The following is a 21,026-nucleotide window of genomic DNA, read 5'->3' on the forward strand; positions in this document are numbered from 1 at the left end:
TATCCGGAATAATGTCCCTCGTCTTGGTTTCCATCGGACATTTACCTAGGTAACACAAACTTGAAAAGTGCTATCTGAATGCACTGCCGCAGCTATTGTTGTGGCAGTGGAAAGTAAATAATTTAGCAGGAAACGGTGGTCATTTTTGAAAGTGAACATTAAAACTCATTGCTCAGGTTATATAAAATATATTTTAGTGTATTTTTTTAACCGTTTTGTGAGTCGGAGACTTCAACGACCAGTGTTGGACGATGGTAAGAGCGCTAACATTAGCTAGGTAGGTTGTTAACGTCATCGAGTTAGCTAGCTAGCCAGGCTTGCTAGCTCAGTAGCCAAAATATATCCATATTTATCAAACTTGTATTGTATAATATTGTTGTAATTTACACGTCGAGGATAAGAGTCCATAATATTGTAGAATGTATATATTATTTTCACGTAAATAAATACTGGCCTTCTGCTTGCACGAACAGATGGCTTGCCGTGGCTTGCCTACTAGCGAGCTAGCAGCAACATATTTGCGCCTGAACAACATAGCCAGGCCTCACCTCTCTTGCAAGCTGGGCAGTCTGTTTTCCTTAGTAGCTAACGTGTCACCGGAATTGTAGGGCATATCCTTTTAGCTATCTTGAAGACTATTAAACCATTTTCGCCATTGACGTAGTTGACATGTCATAAAGTGTCCTGGTGTGCACGCTTTACCTCCGCATTTGCTTGCTGTTGTTATTGTAGCAGCAATGCTTACACAATTTTTGAAAGCATATCACTCCTCTTTCGTTCAGTTTAACATTGTTTCCATGGTTACATGAAAGTGTAGAACTATGACAGGATTTTTCACCCATTGCTGAAGGTTTTTGTAACTATTGACATGGCGTTAACCATATATATGCTTAGCCCTTTACCCGATTATTGGGCAACAATCATTTGTGCACATGATTGTAAGTGGGCTCCTTTTCAGTATAAATACAACGTTTCATCCTAATTCTCCAATCCTTGTAGTTATACCTACCACTGGCACCATGCCTGCTTGAACAGACAGCCAATGTAGAGAAGAGTAGAACAGCCAGCCAGCAGAGGTGGTTTAGGTTTCAGGGTGAAGGAAAACCCAGTCCAGTCAGCCATATTCCCCTTTCCACTGCAGAGGGGTTGGACTGGGTAGGACTGAATGGGTCCATTCCTAAGGAGTAGCTACTGAAGGTCAGGCCCAGCTGTCATGTCCTGGTTATGGACTGACGGGAGACCTGAGCACGTATCAGACACCAGGCCCAGCTTAAACACAGACGGCAGCGGACTATTTCACCACCTTGTCACAATGCACTTTGCTGTGCTTTTGAATGACCATTGACAGAGTATACAGTATATCAATAATTGATTGCTTGCTTGGTGTGTGTGTGTGTGTCTCAGGTCTCTAGGCAGGGTGCACTCCTGATCGCCTCTTAGAACGGGGGTCCTCCAAAGCCCACCTGCCGTTCCGAGGAGAGGACTCCTCCCACCCTGTCTCTCTCGCCCCATCAGCTCGTCCTCTCTCACCTCCGACCCCCTATGGACGAGTGACTCCTGGCATTCCCGCCCCCCTACGAGAGATCCAGAACTCGAGTGAGCCCGTCGCAGCAGAGCAGAGAGAGGCAGCCAGGAGACCATGTCGTCAAACAGGCCCCAGAACCCCCACGGCCTGAAGCAGATTGGTCTGGACCAGATCTGGGATGACCTGCGGGCAGGGATCCAGCAGGTCTACACCAGGCAGAGCATGGCCAAGTCACGATACATGGAACTCTACACGTATCCTTGTGCACACAGCCCCTGGAGCCTGGCTCCTGATGAGCTGCATATGGAGTGGTGTGTGAATGGGACTGTCAGCAACCATGACTGACTAACGTGTGTGTAAGTGTGTGTGTGTAAGTGTGTATAAGTGTGAATTACTATCTAGGAGCAACAGATGGTTTGGGGTGTCTTGACAAAAATTGGCCAAGGCAAAAATATGTATCTCCACAACGAGGCCTTCATTGCCTTCTTCGTGTGCTAATGATGATTATCAAATTAAAATGAATAGGATTGAACCTAAAACCATAAACTGCTGTGGATAATTACCTTGCAAATTGCACCACACCCAGTGTTGTGTCCTGTTGTTGTGACCTTAATGACGGCCCCTGCAGACATGTTTATAACTACTGTACCAGCGTGCACCAGTCCAACCAGGCCCGCGGGGCGGGGCCTGCACCCTCCAAGCCTTCCAAGAAGGCCCCTACCCCTGGAGGGGCTCAGTTTGTGGGTCTGGAGCTCTACAAGAGACTCAAGGAGTTCCTCAAGAACTACCTGACCAATCTGCTCAAGGTACTGAAGAGTTACTTCCTGTTTGAACTGAGACAGGACTGTTAGTGGGTCGATGAGTGAGGTTTTAACAAGTGAGGGATTTAATAAGTGAGTGATTGAGGCAATAACTAAACGACAGTTTTTTTTTCACAATGTATGCTCATGTTTTGGCTACCCGCAAAGTTTGGGGCAATCTCGTTGTTATGATCAGTGACCTATGCACTTTTGTAAAGCTCTCTCTTGGAAGTCGCATTGGATAAAAGCCTATGCTAAATGAATAAATGTAAATGATGCTGATTCAACACTCACATTAAGTTCTCTCTTCCACCTATCCTTCCTGCTATCTGTCTCTGCTGCGACTCGCATTCCTCTCCCCATCCCTCTCTCATTTACATTAAGTCATTTAGCAAACGCTCTTATCCAGAGCGACTTACCGTAAGTACAGGGACATTCCCCAGAAGCAAGTGTGGGTGAAGTGCCTTGCCTGAGGACACAATGTAATTTGGCACAGCTGGGAATCGATCTGGCAACCCTCAGATTACTAGTCTGATTACCTAACCGCTCAGCCATCTGACTCCTCTCGTCCTTGACCTCCTCAGGACGGGGAAGACCTTATGGATGAGAGCGTGTTGAAGTTCTACACCCAGCAGTGGGAAGACTACCGGTTCTCTAGTAAAGTACTCAATGGTATCTGTGCCTACCTCAACCGTCACTGGGTGCGCCGCGAGTGTGACGAGGGACGCAAAGGGATCTACGAAATCTACTCAGTACGTCTGACCCTTCACACGCACTCGCACTATTCTGAATTAATGGCAGACAAAGCATACTCTGTTGTTGGAGCCAGTTGAAGGTATTCTGATTGTTTGAAAAAAACGTTTTTTTCCCCCCGCATTAGTGGTTATTTATATTAGCTTATCGGCAAAAGGCTTATAATGTTCTCTATGATAGGCAGTAGATCATTCGGTTTATAAAATATATTTTATAATGTCTAATCCTAATTGCTTTTACTGCTTGTATCCTCCCCCTTTTCCTCTGCTCTACAGCTTGCCCTGGTGACGTGGAGGGAATGCCTTTTTAGACCTTTGAACAAACAAGTAAGCACCTCTCATACAGCCTGCGAAAATGGGCATCACTGCAAATCAATTGTGAGCAGATTTCGATATCACTAGAAAGTATTGTTGGTGGCATAGCAAATCCCCGAGTACAGCCTCGTTCCCTCATTTGTTTGTGTGAAACGTTGACACCCCTACACGTGCACACATTTTGACCTTTTGTCCGTCTCCCAAGGTCACAAACGCTGTGTTGAAGCTGATAGAGAAGGAGCGTAACGGAGAGACCATCAACACCAGACTCATCAGTGGTGTCGTCCAGTCCTACGGTACCAACTCAGACCTTCTGCCTCAGTTGATTTGAGATCGTTCAGTCAGATCACCAGCATGTATACTGAGGTGTGGTGTGTGTGTGTGTGTGTGTGTGTGTGTGTGCGTGCCGATACGTCCCCTGTCTGCAGTGGAGTTGGGTCTGAACGAGGACGATGCCTTCGCCAAAGGCCCCACGCTGTCCGTCTATAAGGAGTACTTTGAGACCCAGTTCCTGGCTGACACGGAGCGCTTCTACACCAGAGAGAGCACCGAGTTCCTGCAGCAGAACCCCGTTACTGAGTACATGAAGAAGGTGGGTCAGGGGCCTGGTAGTGTGTGTGTGTGTGTGTGTGTGTGCGCTGTTCCTTCACCCTCTCACCTGCATCAGAACCACAACTGTGCCTGTGAGTCCAGGGTCTGTATGGGCCTTGTGGAAGTAGCTTTCTAAAATTAGGCTTAATGTCATGTGGTTTAACATTCTCTGTGTGTGTGTGTGTGTTCAGGCCGAGGCTCGTCTCCTGGAGGAGCAGAGGCGTGTGCAGGTCTACCTCCACGAGAGCACGCAAGACGAGCTGGCTCGCAAGTGTGAGCAGGTGCTCATCGAGAAGCACCTGGAGATCTTCCACACGGAGTTCCAGAACCTTCTGGACGCAGATAAAAACGAGGGTAGGGACAGGAAGGGAGGTGTGGGGAGGGAGGGATTGGATCGTTTGTCTTTCATCCTGTCTATCTCCCTCCCCTCCCGCTTTCTCTCTCTTCCTGCCGCTTTCGCTATTCCCCCCCCCCCCCTCCCTCACTCCCTCTTGCTTCCTCTCTCTCCCTCCCTCCAGGTTTCTCTCTCCTTCTCTCGCTCTCCTCCCACCATCGCTTGTCAATCTCCCTTTTATTAGTCTCCCTCTGTAATCCGTCTCCTTCTTCTCATCCTCTGCCGTTCTCCTCTTCTCTCCTCCTTTCCTGTCTCGTCAGACCTCGGTCGAATGTACAACCTGGTGTCGCGCATCACGGACGGCCTAGGGGAGCTGAAGAAGCTTCTGGAAACGCACATCTACAACCAAGGCCTGGCTGCTATAGAGAAGTGTGGAGAAGCTGCTCTGAACGTAAGCCCTCAGCTCAGCGGTGGAGTGTTTGACTGCCGATCGAGAGGTCGCGGGACCCAATTACCCCTGTGCATTGCTTTAAATGAAGCGCAACATACATTGCACTTCTCTTTCATGACACACTTAGTTCTCTTTACCTGTACTGTGTGTAGGCTGCTCTCTGCTGAATGTTCTAGAAACAATGCCATTGTTTCCTTCTTACCGTCTTCTTCTGTGGTTCTGTGCAGGATCCCAAGATGTACGTCCAGACCATCCTGGATGTTCACAAGAAGTACAACGCCCTTGTCATGTCTGCCTTCAACAACGACGCTGGTTTTGTCGCTGCTCTGGACAAGGTGTGGTGTGCGCGCATGCGCGTAGGAATTAGGGATGCTTATTTTGCAACAAAGAAAGACTGATAAACAAAGCACGTTTACAACCATTAACCGTTAACTGACAAGATAATACATTTAGTGTGTGACCCATAAAATAGAAAAAAAAAAAAAAAAAACCTTGTGGCACTTTGGCCCACAAGGGGTTTATTTTTAAGTAGCAGCATGAACAACAACAGAACAAGACAGATGAACAAAACGAAAACACATTGAATGCGAGACCTATATTTTGATGAAAAGTTGCTCAAACAGGGACATTGTCGCTAAATTGGCAACAATGTTTAACCAATAGTGTTAACCGGTAAATATTCGTATTGTCAGTTAACAGAGTTAATTATGAGCATCCCTAGTGTGGATGCTGCCCTATATCTTAGAACGACGACTACAGCCACCACCAGTATTACCAACACAGCGGCTTGTAGCATTCAGCAGCTCTCTCGCTCTCTCTCTTTCTCTCCGCTCTCTCGCTCTCTCTCTCTCGCTCTCTCTCGCTCTCTCTCGCTCGCTCTCGCTCTCTCTCTTTCTCTCCGCTCTCTCTCTCTACAGGCGTGCGGTCGTTTCATCAACAACAATGCTGTGACCAAGATGGTGCAGTCCTCCAGCAAGTCTCCAGAGCTGCTGGCCAGATACTGCGACTCGCTGCTGAAGAAGAGGTTGGTCTCTCTCTGTCTCTGTTGGGTCACGTTTGTCCAGCTCTCGCATCACAGGTTGTTCATGTTGCAGTGCCGCCTGACAGGGTACATACTGACTCTCTCTCTCCCATCTCTCTCCCTCCCCATCTCCCTCCCTCTCTATCTCCCCATCTCACTCCCTCCCTCTCTCTCTCCCTCTCTCTCCCCCTCTCTCTCCCCCTCTCCCCCTCTCTCCCTCTCCCCCTCTCTCTCTCTCTCTCTCTCTCTCTCTCTCTTCCCCCCCCCAGCTCTAAGAACCCAGAGGAGGCTGAATTAGAGGACACTCTCAACCAAGTGGTGAGTTGTGACTGGAGAGCTCTCTGTTGACAGCTGGATCTCATTCATCACATCCAGCAGTCCTTCTCAACATTCTAGACTCCTCCTTTCAGACCCTCTCAACATTCTAGACTCCTCCTTTCAGACCCTCTCAACATTCTAGACTCCTCCTTTCAGACCCTATCAACATTCTAGACTCCTCCTTTCAGACCCTCTCAACATTCTAGACTCCTCCTTTCAGACCCTATCAACATTCTAGACTCCTCCTTTCAGACCCTCTCAACATTCTAGACTCCTCCTTTCAGACCCTCTCAACATTCTAGACTCCTCCTTTCAGACCCTATCAACATTCTAGACTCCTCCTTTCAGACCCTATCAACATTCTAGACTCCTCCTTTCAGACCCTATCAACATTCTAGACCCCTCCCTCTTGACTCCTCTCTCATCGTTCTTCACTCCTCTCCTCAGATGGTGGTCTTCAAGTACATCGAGGACAAGGACGTGTTCCAGAAGTTCTATGCCAAGATGCTGGCCAAGCGGTTAGTCCACCAGAACAGTGCCAGTGACGATGCCGAGGCCAGCATGATCTCCAAACTAAAGGTACCCATCTTCAGAGATGATTATGTGTACTATAGATAATATGTAGATATAGCTGTATGATATAGCTTTATAGCTAATATGTTGTGCATTTTCTTTGGCATCATTTTGTTCAGTAATCAATCTGTTCTTACTCCCAACAGCAAGCCTGTGGCTTCGAGTACACGTCCAAGCTCCAGAGAATGTTCCAGGACATAGGAGTCAGCAAAGACCTGAACGAGCAGTTCAAGAAGCACCTCACCAACTCTGAGCCCCTGGACTGTGAGTAGTTCCCCTGACTGAGACACGGGGGGGAGGGGGGCTCATCACCCCAGAACCTGCTGGAACCAGACTCTAACCCTGCGTGTGTGTGTGTGTGTGTGTGTGTTACAGTGGACTTCAGTATCCAGGTACTCAGCTCAGGGTCCTGGCCGTTCCAGCAGTCCTGTACGTTCGCCCTGCCCTCTGAGGTTAGAGGTCACACCAGTACCTTCTCTTACCCCCCAAACACACAATATACAAAGAACCAACACACACACACACTACAATTAACTAAACATCACAATCATTCTGATATGGATATTCTGTTATGGATCTTCTCATGTGTCACCCCTCCTCATCCATTTCCCTCTCCTCCTGTCTCCAGCTGGAGCGGAGCTACCAGAGGTTCACAGCCTTCTACGCCAGCAGACACAGCGGCCGCAAGCTCACCTGGCTCTACCACCTGTCCAAAGGAGAGCTGGTCACCAACTGTTTCAAGAACAGATACACCCTGCAGGTACCCGGCCCCCCTCCCTCAGGGGGCCTTCACTCTCAGATGATCCACTATGTTCTACCAGGCTCTGACCCTGATCCACTCAGGGCCCCAGTTCTACCAGGCTCTGACCCTGATCCACTATGTTCCCCAGTTCTACCAGGCTCTGACCCTGATCCACTCAGGGCCCCAGTTCTACCAGGCTCTGACCCTGATCCACTCAGGTCCCCAGTTCTACCAGGCTCTGACCCTGATCCACTCAGGTCCCCAGTTCCACCAGGCTCTGACCCTGATCCACTATGTTCCCCAGTTCTACCAGGCTCTGACCCTGATCCACTCAGGGCCCCAGTTCTACCAGGCTCTGACCCTGATCCACTCAGGACCCCAGTTCTACCAGGCTCTGACCCTGATCCACTCAGGGCCCCAGTTCTACCAGGCTCTGACCCTGATCCACTCAGGTCCCCAGTTCCACCAGGTAACATGGTTCCGTTGTGTTGCTGTTTGTCCCCCAGGCCTCCACGTTCCAGATGGCCATCCTGCTGCAGTACAACACTGAGGACCTGTACACTGTCCAGCAGCTCACTGACAGCACACAGATCAAAATAGTGAGTGGCAGCCCGCGCTTCGACGCCGCACTTTCAACCTGCGACCTCTTTGATCTGCACTCACACGCTCTACCAGCTTTACTGATGGGATTGAAGCAGTTTGTTGTTGTGTCAGAATCAGAAGGGATTTTATTCGCCATGAATGTTTGCACAAACAAGGAATTTACTTTGGCAGGGAGGTGCATTCATTAACCATATAGGAATATTGAAACTTAAATATGTGAACCAACTATACAAAAGGATCAAAGTCTAGGTAATACTAAGGGGGGTCTAGCTAATACTAAGGGGAATAATATAAAATATAAGTAGTCATAATTTACAATCTAACCTAAAAAAAATAGATAGTGCAAGAAAACGATACAATAGTGCAAATGGCAATGTGCAGGGTGTCTTTGTGCAGCTTGTGATTGGTCAGTGAGAGGGCTGACTCCATGGCTTTTCCATCATCCAGGACATATTGGTGCAGGTCCTTCAGATCCTGTTGAAGTCCAAGCTACTGGTGAGTACATTGAATCTCAGGTATTGAGGTATTGGATACCTCAAGTCCTGAAACTGTTCAGTTTGTCCCAGGTCCTTCCACACTGGAGCACGGCTGAGCTGACTGCCTCTGACTGATATTCAGATAACTATGATTCTAACTATTCTGATTATGATTATGGCCTCTCACCGTGTGAAGTCATAGTAGTAGTAGTAGTTGGCAGCTTGGCACTCCGCCATCAAGACCTCTCTGTCTGGGTTCCCCGCTGACTCCGCCTCCTGACTCTGCCTCCTTCCTCCTCCAGGTGCTCGAGGACGAGAACGCCAACGTGGACGAGGTGGAGTTCAAACCTGACACGCTAATAAAGCTCTTCCTCGGATACAAGAAGTGAGTGAGCGGACATGGCCACTGCAGTCAATTAGAGGAGGAGTTACACCCATGACCCACAGTAGCTGGAACAGCTAGCTTTAGCTACGCCTACTTACAAACTGTAGTTCTGTGGACAAACTGTAGCTTTGAGATATTCAAACGTCTGGTTGGTGGTGTCTTCAGAAACAAGTCTTCAGAGTCCATGTTACGCTCTCTATGTTGTGGTTACTGTGGTAGTTAAGTCACCTTGGTTGATTTTGTGTGTTTGCAGCAAGAAACTGCGGGTGAACATCAACGTGCCAATGAAGACAGAGCAGAAACAGGAACAGGAAACGACTCACAAGAACATTGAGGAGGACAGGAAGTTGTTAATACAGGTACTGCTCTCCACCCCGGCGATACCCTTCCTACACTGTGATGTCCGATGTTACAGCCTTTGTTTGCCAGGGTCTGCTTGGAGATTATGCAGACCCATAAAATAATTGTCATTCATTACAATCTTACCCATCAACTCCCTTTGGACCTGTGTCACCGTGTGTTACGACCGGTCTCAAGCCTGGTCTATGTGGAGAACATTTTTGTTGTGAAAAATGCAGTGTTGCCCATCCGTCACCTCCCCATCAGCCTTTCTTGAAACCCCGCCCTTCTCTGCAGGCTGCTATTGTGAGGATCATGAAGATGAGGAAGGTGCTGAAACACCAGCAGCTCCTGGCTGAGGTCCTCAACCAGCTCTCCTCCAGGTTCAAACCTCGAGTCCCCGTCATCAAGGTACCATCCCACCACAGACCCCCACAGACCACCCCACCACAGACCATCCCACCACAGACCACCACAGACCTCCCCACCACAGACCACCCCACCACAGACCTCCCCACCACAGACTACCCCACCACAGACTACCCCACCACAGACTACCCCACCACAGACCACCCCACCACAGACCACCCCACCACAGACCACCCCACCACAGACCTCCCCACCACAGACCACCCCACCACAGACCACCCCACCACAGACCACCCCACCACAGACCACCCCACCACAGACCACCACAGACCACCCCACCACAGACCACCCCACCACAGACCATCCCACCACAGACCACCCCACCACAGACCACCCCACCACACCCCACCACAGACCACCCCACCACAGACCACCCCACCACACACCACCACAGACCACCCCACCACACACCACCACAGACCACCCCACCACAGACCACCACAGACCACCCCACCACAGACCACCACCCCACCAGACCACCCCAAACTACCACAGACCACCCCACCATAGACCACCCCACCAGACCACCCCAAACTACCACAGACCACCCCACCATACACCATTTTTTTATCCTTTGTTTGTATCTTTCAGAAATGTATCGACATCCTGATTGAGAAGGAGTATCTGGAGCGTGTAGATGGAGAGAAAGACACCTACAGCTACCTGGCTTAAAACAAATGACATCTTCACCCTTTTTCTCCACCCCACTCCATTTTTCTTGTCTTTTTTTTTTCTTCGTTTTTCGTTAAGATGTCTCTTGAGTCAAACATCATTCCTTTTGACATTTGACCGACGTTGTCGGGAGCGCAAACGCCACAGGAGGAACAGAACACACACTTGCCAACAGAAAGACAAAGGAGTCCTGGGTATCAAGATCATCAAGATGGTTTGCTGAGCTGGACTTCCCTTTTAAATCTCGGAGAACGAGGATTGGCTGCTTGTCGCTAGTGTCGGAAGATCCCATCGGAATCGCTCAGGATTGACAAGATAACATTTTGATATGTAAATATGGAACGCTCACCTTTACCTTGCAAAAGTTAAAACATGACAGAAAAAAAAGCCCCAATCTAAAGAACACACACGCACAGAGTACTGGTTGCATGCTACTGCCTATCTGCATTTAAAGCATAAAGACATCAGTTTATGATGATATGAAGCTAGCTGCTGTTTCACCTGGCAGTAGCACCATGAAGAAGGTTATGTTATATTCAAAAATATTAGAAAATGAGAATGAGGAAGTCGATTTTAGCTGCACTGACAGAGCAAATCTGTGTGTTTGAATAAAGGCCTGCAGAAGAAAGTGTTATCTGCATCATTATTTGCTTCCAGAAAAAAAAAAAAAAACATTTGTATAGTGTGCTTCACCTTTTTTTAAATGTGTGGTAAATAAAAATTAAAGGTTTCTGTATGCTCTTTGATTGTCTTCATTTTTGAAGGGGAAAGTACCTCATTACCCAATTCTGTCCAGATAAAGGCGGGGTTAGTAATCAGTCGAGGGTGACTGCATTGTGACAGGTGTGCAATCATACCTGGTAGGCGATTTTTGCAACAGGAGGTAAACCGCTCACTGGCAACAGTGGTTTGATGTTAAGTGATGGAACCCTCGGTTGAGAACAGCGGATCGGGAGTGCAAGTGAAAGACGGCCTCGCGGAGAAATGTCAAAAATTATTTCTCGAATTCCTGGAAGAGTAAGTTGTCGAAATGAGTTAAACGGGGAACTCTTAGTCCCTTAAATAACTTGCCCTAGCCTGTTGTAGCCTGACCAGTGCGCAGAACAGCAGAAGTTTACACAACTTTTATCTTTCGCACAGGTTTCAGAATCCAAACGGCGAGCTTCTGTATGTACCTGACGCCGAGGAGCTGATTCGGCCTGAGAGGAACACGCTGGTCGTTAACTTCACCAACATCGAGCACTTCAACCAACAGCTAGCCACCACCATTCAGGAGGATTATTATCGGTTAGTATGATTAGGTCTAGTGTGTAAACGACATCCTGGCCGAGGCTTTATGGATATCTGATATTTTTTATAAGCACAACCTGCCCTATTGCATTTGCAAATTGCCATCAATTTGTTGGGGGGATTAGTCTACAGTCAGAATCAGAAGGGATTTTATTCGCAGTGAATGTTTGCACAAACAAGGAATCTACTTTGGCAGGGAGGTAAAACATAATGGAATATTGAAACTTAATATTAACTTAACTTATTGAAACTTAACAATGGGTGTATTTGAAGCTGACCACAATGATTCCCAGGTTGCACAATATGCTTTTATTATTTATTATCACGTTGAAATGAACACCTTTTTAACGTCTTTTATTCCCCAGCGTTTATCCATACCTGTGCAGAGCCGTTCGCCACTTTGCTCGAGATCATGGCAACATCCCACCCAGCAAAGAGTTTTATGTGGCCTTCTCAGATTTCCCCTCCAAACAGAAGTAAGGCCTACAGTATTGCACTCAGCCCACTGTTATTGTTAGCGCTATTTGTCAGTAATGCAGTATTATCGTGTAGGCAACGAAATTGTCAGTTCAGGTGTGCGCATAGTAGCATGATAAGGACAGCCTCTAAAGTTATCTCCTCCTCTCCTCACCGCTTTCACTCAGGATCCGAGAGCTCTCCACGGCCCGTATCGGAACCCTCCTCCGGATTAGCGGTCAGGTGGTGCGCACCCATCCGGTCCACCCTGAGCTGGTGAGCGGTACCTTCCTGTGTCTGGACTGCCAGTCAGTCGTCAAAGACGTGGAGCAGCAGTTCAAGTATACACAACCGTCAATCTGCAAGAACCCTGTTTGCTCCAACCGCATGAGGTTTATGTTGGACACAAACAAGTCTCGGTTTGTTGACTTCCAGAAGGTACATTTACTTAGTACTTTTTTTTTAACGTTTATTCATTTAGCATATGTATTATCTGTAACTAGGGTTCATTGTACATCCAGACATATCTAAAGGGACATACAAATGGACAGTGCATAGAGTATACCACAGAAGATCAAGGATCAGAAGTGCATAGTTCTAACAGTATATTAAAGGTAGAACTATGTACTTGTGGACTAAGACCTCTGCACAACACCGTATATTGTACCCCCATTTATATGATGCCCCTTAAAATTGCTTCTTTTTGTGTTGATCCATGTGATTTCATGTCTGTTAACCCCCTCTCCCCGTTGACCCTGTGACCCTCCCTGTGTGTTTAACCCCATCCGCCCCTTTCCCGTCCCCTCCTGCCCCACCCACCCCTCCCGCCCCCTCCTGCTCCCACCCGCCCCCTCCTGCCCCACCTTCCCCCAGGTTCGTATCCAGGAGACCCAGGCGGAGCTGCCGCGGGGCAGCATTCCCCGCAGTGTGGAGGTGGTCCTGAGGGCTGAGGCCGTGGAGAGCGCCCAGGCCGGAGACCGCTGTGACTTCACAGGCACGCTCATCGTCGTCCCTGACGTCTCTGTTCTCGCCATCGCAGGTCAACAAGTCAACGTTTACAACCTTTAGTTTCTCCCAGGGAGCTGCATAGCGCTCATTGTTCCAGTAATGATGTGTTTTGCACCTGTGTAATTGTGTTGGATTAGAAGCGGTGGTTCTCAACCCTGTCCTCAGGGACCCCCTGTCCTGCATGTTTTAGATGTTTTCCTGTTCCAACACACCTGATTCAAATGCATGTTCGTTACCAGGCTTCTACAGAGCTAGATAACTACCCTTTTATTGGAATCGGGTGTGTTGGAGCAGGGAAACATCTAAAACATGCAGGACAGGGGGTCCCTGAGGACAGGGTTGAGAACCACTGGATTAGAGATCGCCTGGTCGGATGGAGTAATTCATTCTTGAGAATTCAAACCACTGAATTGATATACGGTGCACATGTAGAATCTTAATCTTTATCCTGACCACACATTTGACTTCCACCAGTAACAGGCCAGTAGCCTATGGAGGCAAAACAGTGACATCATGTTTTTTTTACAATGAAATAAATTAATATTTCCATTTAAGAGGTGAATTCAAAACCAACAAATTCAGTGTCTTTAAAATTGTAATATCAAGTATTCAATGCCTTTTTTGAAATTCTAAACATGTCACTGATTTGCTTCCAAAGGCCAGGCCCTACCCTGCTCTTGCTGTTTGAGATAAACCAGTGGTCCATCCTCCGCTCTCCCCAGGCACCAGGTCTGAAACCAGCAGCAGAGTGACCGGAAGGGAGGGCTTTCAGGCGGAGGGCATCCAGGGTCTGAAGGCTCTGGGGGTCCGAGATCTGTCCTACAAACTGGCCTTCCTGGCCTGCTACGTGGCCCCCACCAACCCCCGGGTCTGTCTATGGTTCCCTCATGCAGGACTCCAGCCCACAGTTCATATTAAAGCCCAGGAGATAGTCCACATTAGTTAACACGTTATATTTATTCATTCAGCTTTTATCCAAAGTGATTATGCAAATCCTGTACACAATACATGTACAACAGGTTAACAGGTGTTCAAACTGCACAGTTCTAACAGTATTGCAGTGGTTGGTGCCAGCCACCGAACAGAAACAGCCGTGTTTTGTTTTGGCGAGATGCAGTTATGAAGTGGGTGTAAGGCAGTGCCCTCTGACCCCGTGACCTCTGACCCCATGACCCAGTTCGGCGGGAAGGAGCTGCGACAGGAGGATCAGACAGCGGAGAGCGTCAAGAACCAGATGACCGTCCAGGAGTGGGAGAAGGTGTTTGAGATGAGCCAGGACAAGAACCTCTACCACAACCTCTGCAGCAGCCTCTTTCCCACCATCCACGGTCAGCCTCCCCCACACCACCCACTCTGCTACCCCCTCACTCTCTACCTCCCCCTCACTCCCTCACCCACCCTGCTACCCCCTCACTCTCCACCTCCCCCTCACTCCCTCACCACACTGATACCCCCTCACTCTCCACCTCCCCCTCACTCCCTCACCCACCCTGCTACCCCCTCACTCTCCACCTCCCCCTCACTCCCTCACCACACTGCTACCCCCTTACTCTCCTCCTCCCCCTCACTCCCTCACCCACCCTGCTACCCCCTTACTCTCCTCCTCCCCTCACTCCCTCACCCACCCTGCTACCCCCTTACTCTCCTCCTCCCCCTCACTCCCTCACCCACCCTGCTACCCCCTTACTCTCCTCCTCCCCTCACTCCCTCACCCACCCTGCTACCCCCTTACTCTCCTCCTCCCCCTCACTCCCTCACCCACCCTGCTACCCCCTTACTCTCCTCCTCCCCCTCACTCCCTCACCCACCCTGCTACCCCCTTACTCTCCTCCTCCCCCTCACTCCCTCACCCACCCTGCTACCCCCTTACTCTCCACCTCCCCACCACCTCCTCACCCACCCTGCTACCCCCTTACTCTCCTCCTCCCCCTCACTCCCTCACCCACCCTGCTACCCCCTTACTCTCCACCTCCCCACCACCTCCTCACCCACCCTGCTACCCCCTTACTCTCCACCTCCCCACCACCTCCTCACCCACCCTGCTACCCCCTTACTCTCCACCTCCCCACCACCTCCTCACCCACCCTGCTACCCCCTTACTCTCCACCTCCCCACCACCTCCTCACCCACCCTGCTACCCCCTTACTCTCCTCCTCCCCCTCACTCCCTCACCCACCCTGCTACCCCCTTACTCTCCACCTCCCCACCACCTCCTCACCCACCCTGCTACCCCCTTACTCTCCTCCTCCCCCTCACTCCCTCACCCACCCTGCTACCCCCTTACTCTCCACCTCCCCACCACCTCCTCACCCACCCTGCTACCCCCTTACTCTCCACCTCCCCACCACCTCCTCACCCACCCTGCTACCCCCTTACTCTCCACCTCCCCACCACCTCCTCACCCACCCTGCTACCCCCTTACTCTCCACCTCCCCACCACCTCCTCACCCACCCTGCTACCCCCTTACTCTCCTCCTCCCCCTCACTCCCTCACCCACCCTGCTACCCCCTTACTCTCCACCTCCCCACCACCTCCTCACCCACCCTGCTACCCCCTTACTCTCCTCCTCCCCCTCACTCCCTCACCCACCCTGCTACCCCCTTACTCTCCACCTCCCCACCACCTCCTCACCCACCCTGCTACCCCCTTACTCTCCTCCTCCCCTCACTCCCTCACCCACCCTGCTACCCCCTTACTCTCCTCCTCCCCCTCACTCCCTCACCCACCCTGCTACCCCCTTACTCTCCACCTCCCCCTCACTCCCTCACCCACCCTGCTACCCCCTTACTCTCCTCCTCCCCCTCACTCCCTCACCCACCCTGCTACCCCCTTACTCTCCACCTCCCCCTCACTCCCTCACCCACCCTGCTACCCCCTTACTCTCCTCCTCCCCCTCACTCCCTCACCCACCCTGCTACCCCCTTACTCTCCTCCTCCCCCTCACTCCCTCACCCACCCTGCTACCCCCTTACTCTCCTCCTCCCCCTCACTCCCTCACCCACCCTGCTACCCCCTTACTCTCCTCCTCCCCACCACCTCCTCACCCACCCTGCTACCCCCTTACTCTCCTCCTCCCCCTCACTCCCTCACCCACCCTGCTACCCCCTTACTCTCCTCCTCCCCTCACTCCCTCACCCACCCTGCTACCCCCTTACTCTCCTCCTCCCCACCACCTCCTCACCCACCCTGCTACCCCCTTACTCTCCTCCTCCCCCTCACTCCCTCACCCACCCTGCTACCCCCTTACTCTCCTCCTCCCCTCACTCCCTCACCCACCCTGCTACCCCCTTACTCTCCACCTCCCCACCACCTCCTCACCCCCCCTGCTACCCCCTTACTCTCCTCCTCCCCCTCACTCCCTCACCCACCCTGCTACCCCCTTACTCTCCTCCTCCCCTCACTCCCTCACCCACCCTGCTACCCCCTTACTCTCCTCCTCCCCCTCACTCCCTCACCCCCCCTGCTACCCCCTTACTCTCCTCCTCCCCTCACTCCCTCACCCACCCTGCTACCCCCTCACTCTCCTCCTCCCCTCACTCCCTCACCCCCCCTGCTACCCCCTCACTCTCCTCCTCCCCTCACTCCCTCACCCCCCCTGCTACCCCCTCACTCTCCACCTCCCCTCACTCCCTCACCCACCACCATTGTCTGTCCCCAGCTGTAACACAGAGAACCGTTTTCATCTTATCAGTGTTAATGAAACATGGTTTGGAAGCTCCTCCTCTTCATGGCGTGTGTGCGCGTGTCTCCAGGTAACGACGAGATCAAGCGCGGCATCCTCCTGATGCTGTTTGGCGGCGTCGGCAAGACGACCATGGAGGGCACGTCTCTGAGGGGGGACGTGAACGTGTGCATCGTGGGAGACCCCAGCACCTCCAAGAGCCAGTTCCTCAAGTACTGCTCCACCCAGTGAACCACACACACACCTCCATACAGCCACATTCATATGGTGAAGTGCATCGGTGTTGCTACTATGCTGAAGGTTACATTATTGTGTATACCTGTGAAGATGGAAGGTGTGTGTGTGTGTGTGCCGTCGTACCCCTCAGGCACGTGGAGGACTTTGCCCCCCGGGCGGTGTACACCAGTGGGAAGGGCAGCAGTGCCGCTGGGCTGACGGCCGCTGTGGTCAGAGACGAGGAGTCCCATGAGTTTGTCATCGAGGCGGGAGCCCTCATGCTGGCGGACAACGTAAGACGGTCACTGACCTGCATGCTGGCCTCGGTGCTCAACGCCACATGTTAGTCCTGTGTTTAGTTCCCACTCCATATATTCGATATAATAGGTGCAGCAGGTCACCACATGGAAAATGTATTTTTGTACTGCTACTGTATAAAAAAATACTATATATTTACTATACTACTTTATAAGTAGAGCTGAAACTCTTGTGTGTGTGTGTGTCTGTGTGTGTGGCACCCTGCGTCTCAGGGAGTGTGTTGTATAGATGAGTTTGATAAGATGGATCTGAAGGACCAGGTGGCCATTCATGAAGCGATGGAGCAGCAGACCATCTCCATCACCAAGGCTGGAGTGAAGGTACTGTGGGTACACACACACACTCTTTCCATACATGCACCCCTCAAACACATACGGGCTTATTTATTCACTGTTTGCAATTGTTCTGTCGCTTGACATTATACTGTGACTGTTCTAAAGCTTGTTTCCCTGTGTGTGAACCTCACCTGTGTGTTGCCAGGCAACGCTGAATGCCCGCACCTCCATCCTGGCAGCTGCCAACCCTATCGACGGCAGGTACAACCGCTCCAAGTCCCTCAAACAGAATGTCAACATGTCCGCCCCCATCATGTCCCGCTTTGATCTCTTCTTCATCCTGGTGGACGAGTGTAACGAGGTGCTCTCACTAGTAGGGATGCTCAACTGGGTTACCGTAAACCCAATGTTTACCAGTTAAAAGTCTCCTATCGGTCAACGTGTTGCCAACTTGGCCACAATGTCGCTAGATTTAGCAACTTTTCACCTTCCTATTGAGGTAAATCAGTGACTTAATGTTTTGAATGTTTACAATACTTTAATATTGAAATTTAAACACCACTGAATTTGTTCGTTTTTAATTCAGCTCTTTTAAATTGAAATACTAATGTAAAAAATAAAATTTCAGATCCAAAAATTCAAGGTTCGCAAATTCAGGTAGCTTAAATTCGAACAGTAAAATTCTGATCCCCAAAAATTCAAAAAAACATTCAAACTTCAGAAATTCAAATGGAACAAAATTCATTTTTATTTTTAATGGTGAATTGTGTGTGTCCAGGTGACGGACTATGCCATCGCCAGGCGCATCGTTGACCTCCACTGCAGGAACATAGAGTCGGTGCAGAGAGTATACGCCACTGATGAGATCCAGAGATACATCCTGTTCGCTCGGCAGTTCCAGCCTAAGGTCAGGACCTCCAGCAACACACCACTTATGCCCTGCTAACTCACCTGCAGTGTTTCCAGGACAACCGAAAATGATTAGTGAGGGCGTAGTTGTATTCACCTGGTTATGCATTACGCTTATCTTGGACAACTTGTCGGCACAAACTTTTATCTTAGTTATTGTGTATGGATAAAAGAGGATCTTTGTGGACCTGTGTGTGTGTGTTTGACCTCTGACCCCCAGATTACCCATGAGGCCCAGGAGTTTGTGGTGGACCAATACAAGCGTCTACGCCAGAGGGACGCCGGGAGCTCCAAGTCATCCTGGCGAATCACAGTCCGCCAGCTGGAGAGCATGCTCAGACTGTCAGAAGCCATGGCGCGCCTCTACTGCTCCGACGAGGTATCTCCCTCACACCCCCTCTTTCATATTTTTTTACATTTAGCAGACTCTTATCCAGAGCAACTTACAGTAATTACAGGGACATTCCCCCCCGAGGTAAGTAGGGTAAAGTGCCTTGCCCATGGACACAACGTCATTTGGCCAGGAAACGAATCAGCAACCTTAGGATTACTAGCCCAATTCACTCAGCCACCTGACTTTCACCATCACTCCTGTTCAGACCGGTCTAAACCAGTTCATACTTTCGATAGAAAAGTTCTGATGGTAAGAAAAACATCTCTGTTGCTCTCCTCCTCAGGTGCACCCCAAGCATGTGAAGGAGGCGTTCCGTCTGTTAAACAAATCCATCATCCGTGTGGACTCTCCCGACATCAGCTTTGACCAGGACCAGCCGGACTCACAGGACATCACTGGTCAGACACTTTGCTACCGAACACTTACAACTACCTCTGTGGTTCATAGCATAAAGTAGTGCACTCGCCTCTCTCTACAGTGTTGGCTGTATATATTGTATTGAATCAAAATACAATATATTCAGCCAACTGTATAGAGAAATTAAATATACTATATAGAGATTGTGTTCTGTAGACTGCCCTTTCCCACCCAAAACGTGTTTTCAGACCACGACATGCTGGGGGCACAGTCACAGGGAACCAACGGGACCAGTGGAACCAAGGGGACCAATGGTCACCCTGGAAAGGCTGTGGATGTAGACCAGCAGCCAATCCGGTCAGAGAAGAGCATTTCCGCCGCCCAGCCGGCTTTCAAGATGACCTTCTCTGAGTACAGAAGAATCTCCAACCTCCTGGTCCTCCACATGCAGAAGCTTGAAGACAGTAAGACGCATCTGACAGAGAATAGTCCTGTCAAAGACACTTGTCATCGGATATCTCAGTAGAATCTCTTTCAAATGTTTTCATTAGAGCATATTGATATGTTTCATAAAGACACATGGGCATGTTCATAAAGTACACACATAAGTATATACCTCAGGAGAATCATATTGGTCTCATAATCAAATGACCAAGGCATGGAAATCAGAATTTTCTTTAATTTATTGATTAATTGAAGGGTTTGGGGTTCATTCATTTTCACTTGGTTTGTTTATGGACCAAAATAGACTTTTTAGAATATAATCATTCCCCTCTGACTTCAACCAAGAAATGTGTGTGTGTCTGTCTGGCAGTGGATGAGGAGGGCTCTCTGAGGAAGAGCGAGCTCATCAACTGGTACCTGCAGGAGATGGAGGGAGAGATCGATACTGAGGCAGAACTCATTGCCAAGAAGAGCCTGATTGAGAAGGTTCTTCACCGCCTCATCCACTACGTAGGTCCTCCCTCTCCTCTCAGGACAGAGCACTGACAGTGAAAATGAAAATATTTGGAAATTTACAACTTTGTATAATTCGTTTAGCCAGAATGATTTTTCTTTCTTAAATACATTTACAAATAGTGCTTGTTGTAAGTGGAGCAAATAATTAATTCTGCAGGCATTAACAGTGACTGAACATATTCTGAAATACTAGTTCCAGATACAACATTGAGAAAATCTTTTAAATTGCAGGATCACATCATAATTGAGTTGACCAAGACAGGCCTGAAGCAGGTTGGGGGAGAGGGGGCGGAGCCTAGGACAGAAGAGGACTCCTTACTAGTGGTCAACCCCAACTACGTGCTGGATGGCTAGTACTGACTTCTTTATCTCCCGTCTCGCTATGCTGCTCTTGGTGTGCTGGCTCCTCCGGGAAAGTACATATACCTTTGTGTTAATGGCATTGTTTTCAAATGAAACGTAAATGTAAAAAAGGCACACGGTGTTTGTGAGCAGTTGGAAACGTGTTCGTATTGTATCCCATTCTAATACAATTAAATAAATTATTTTTTTTGCAGTATTTTGACAGTGAAAGTTTGTCACTAGATGGCGCCCTTTTTACTGTCATCGCGTCACTAACGCTGAGCTTCAGATCTATGTCACTGGGACTACTTGGGGACAATTCCGGGGGCAAAAGGTTTCAGGCGGAGCACGAGCCCTTGCGTGACAACTCAAGTTGTGCGTGCCTTTCTTATTTAGAACCATTTGTTGTATCTAATGATGGTACATTTTGAGAAGGCATAATGTAGCTTAATTCTCCCCTTTTCTTAGAATTAATCAAACCAAATTTAATTT

The 21,026-nt window shown here is 49.6% G+C and overlaps 2 protein-coding genes across 4 annotated transcripts; both read left to right on the top strand.

Moving 5' to 3' along the window:
* Positions 1-59: 59 nt before the first annotated feature.
* On the top strand, positions 60-10,664 carry cul1a (cullin 1a). Of its 2 annotated transcripts, none has more exons than XM_084707048.1 (22): positions 60-277; positions 1,405-1,779; positions 2,154-2,331; positions 2,910-3,077; positions 3,354-3,404; positions 3,598-3,688; positions 3,821-3,984; positions 4,175-4,337; positions 4,638-4,768; positions 4,996-5,103; positions 5,686-5,792; positions 6,059-6,107; positions 6,555-6,686; positions 6,827-6,944; positions 7,056-7,132; positions 7,309-7,440; positions 7,929-8,021; positions 8,473-8,520; positions 8,804-8,886; positions 9,140-9,245; positions 9,523-9,636; positions 10,246-10,664. In XM_084707048.1, exons 2-22 carry the CDS (start codon positions 1,640-1,642, stop codon positions 10,324-10,326), a joined length of 2,334 nt encoding a protein of 777 aa, XP_084563174.1. In that variant the 5' UTR covers positions 60-277; positions 1,405-1,639; the 3' UTR covers positions 10,327-10,664. The 2 variants fall into 2 exon arrangements, with proteins under 2 accessions (XP_084563174.1, XP_084563173.1); XM_084707047.1 differs by having other exon boundaries at positions 60-254.
* A 543-nt stretch (positions 10,665-11,207) lies between these two features.
* mcm6l (MCM6 minichromosome maintenance deficient 6, like) lies at positions 11,208-20,751 on the top strand. 2 transcript variants are annotated; one of them, XM_084707044.1, is made up of 17 exons: positions 11,208-11,343; positions 11,467-11,613; positions 11,982-12,092; positions 12,261-12,510; positions 12,946-13,111; positions 13,803-13,948; positions 14,258-14,408; positions 16,834-16,975; positions 17,131-17,272; positions 17,510-17,617; positions 17,778-17,945; positions 18,351-18,479; positions 18,702-18,860; positions 19,159-19,273; positions 19,481-19,696; positions 20,047-20,186; positions 20,424-20,751. In XM_084707044.1, exons 1-17 carry the CDS (start codon positions 11,249-11,251, stop codon positions 20,544-20,546), a joined length of 2,508 nt encoding a protein of 835 aa, XP_084563170.1. In that variant the 5' UTR covers positions 11,208-11,248; the 3' UTR covers positions 20,547-20,751. The 2 variants fall into 2 exon arrangements, with proteins under 2 accessions (XP_084563170.1, XP_084563171.1); XM_084707045.1 differs by having other exon boundaries at positions 17,778-17,933.
* The last annotated feature ends 275 nt before the right edge of the window (positions 20,752-21,026 follow it).

This window comes from Hypomesus nipponensis, chromosome 10, assembly GCF_054491055.1.
Source record: "Hypomesus nipponensis isolate SF chromosome 10, ASM5449105v1, whole genome shotgun sequence".
Lineage (NCBI taxonomy): Eukaryota > Metazoa > Chordata > Actinopteri > Osmeriformes > Osmeridae > Hypomesus > Hypomesus nipponensis.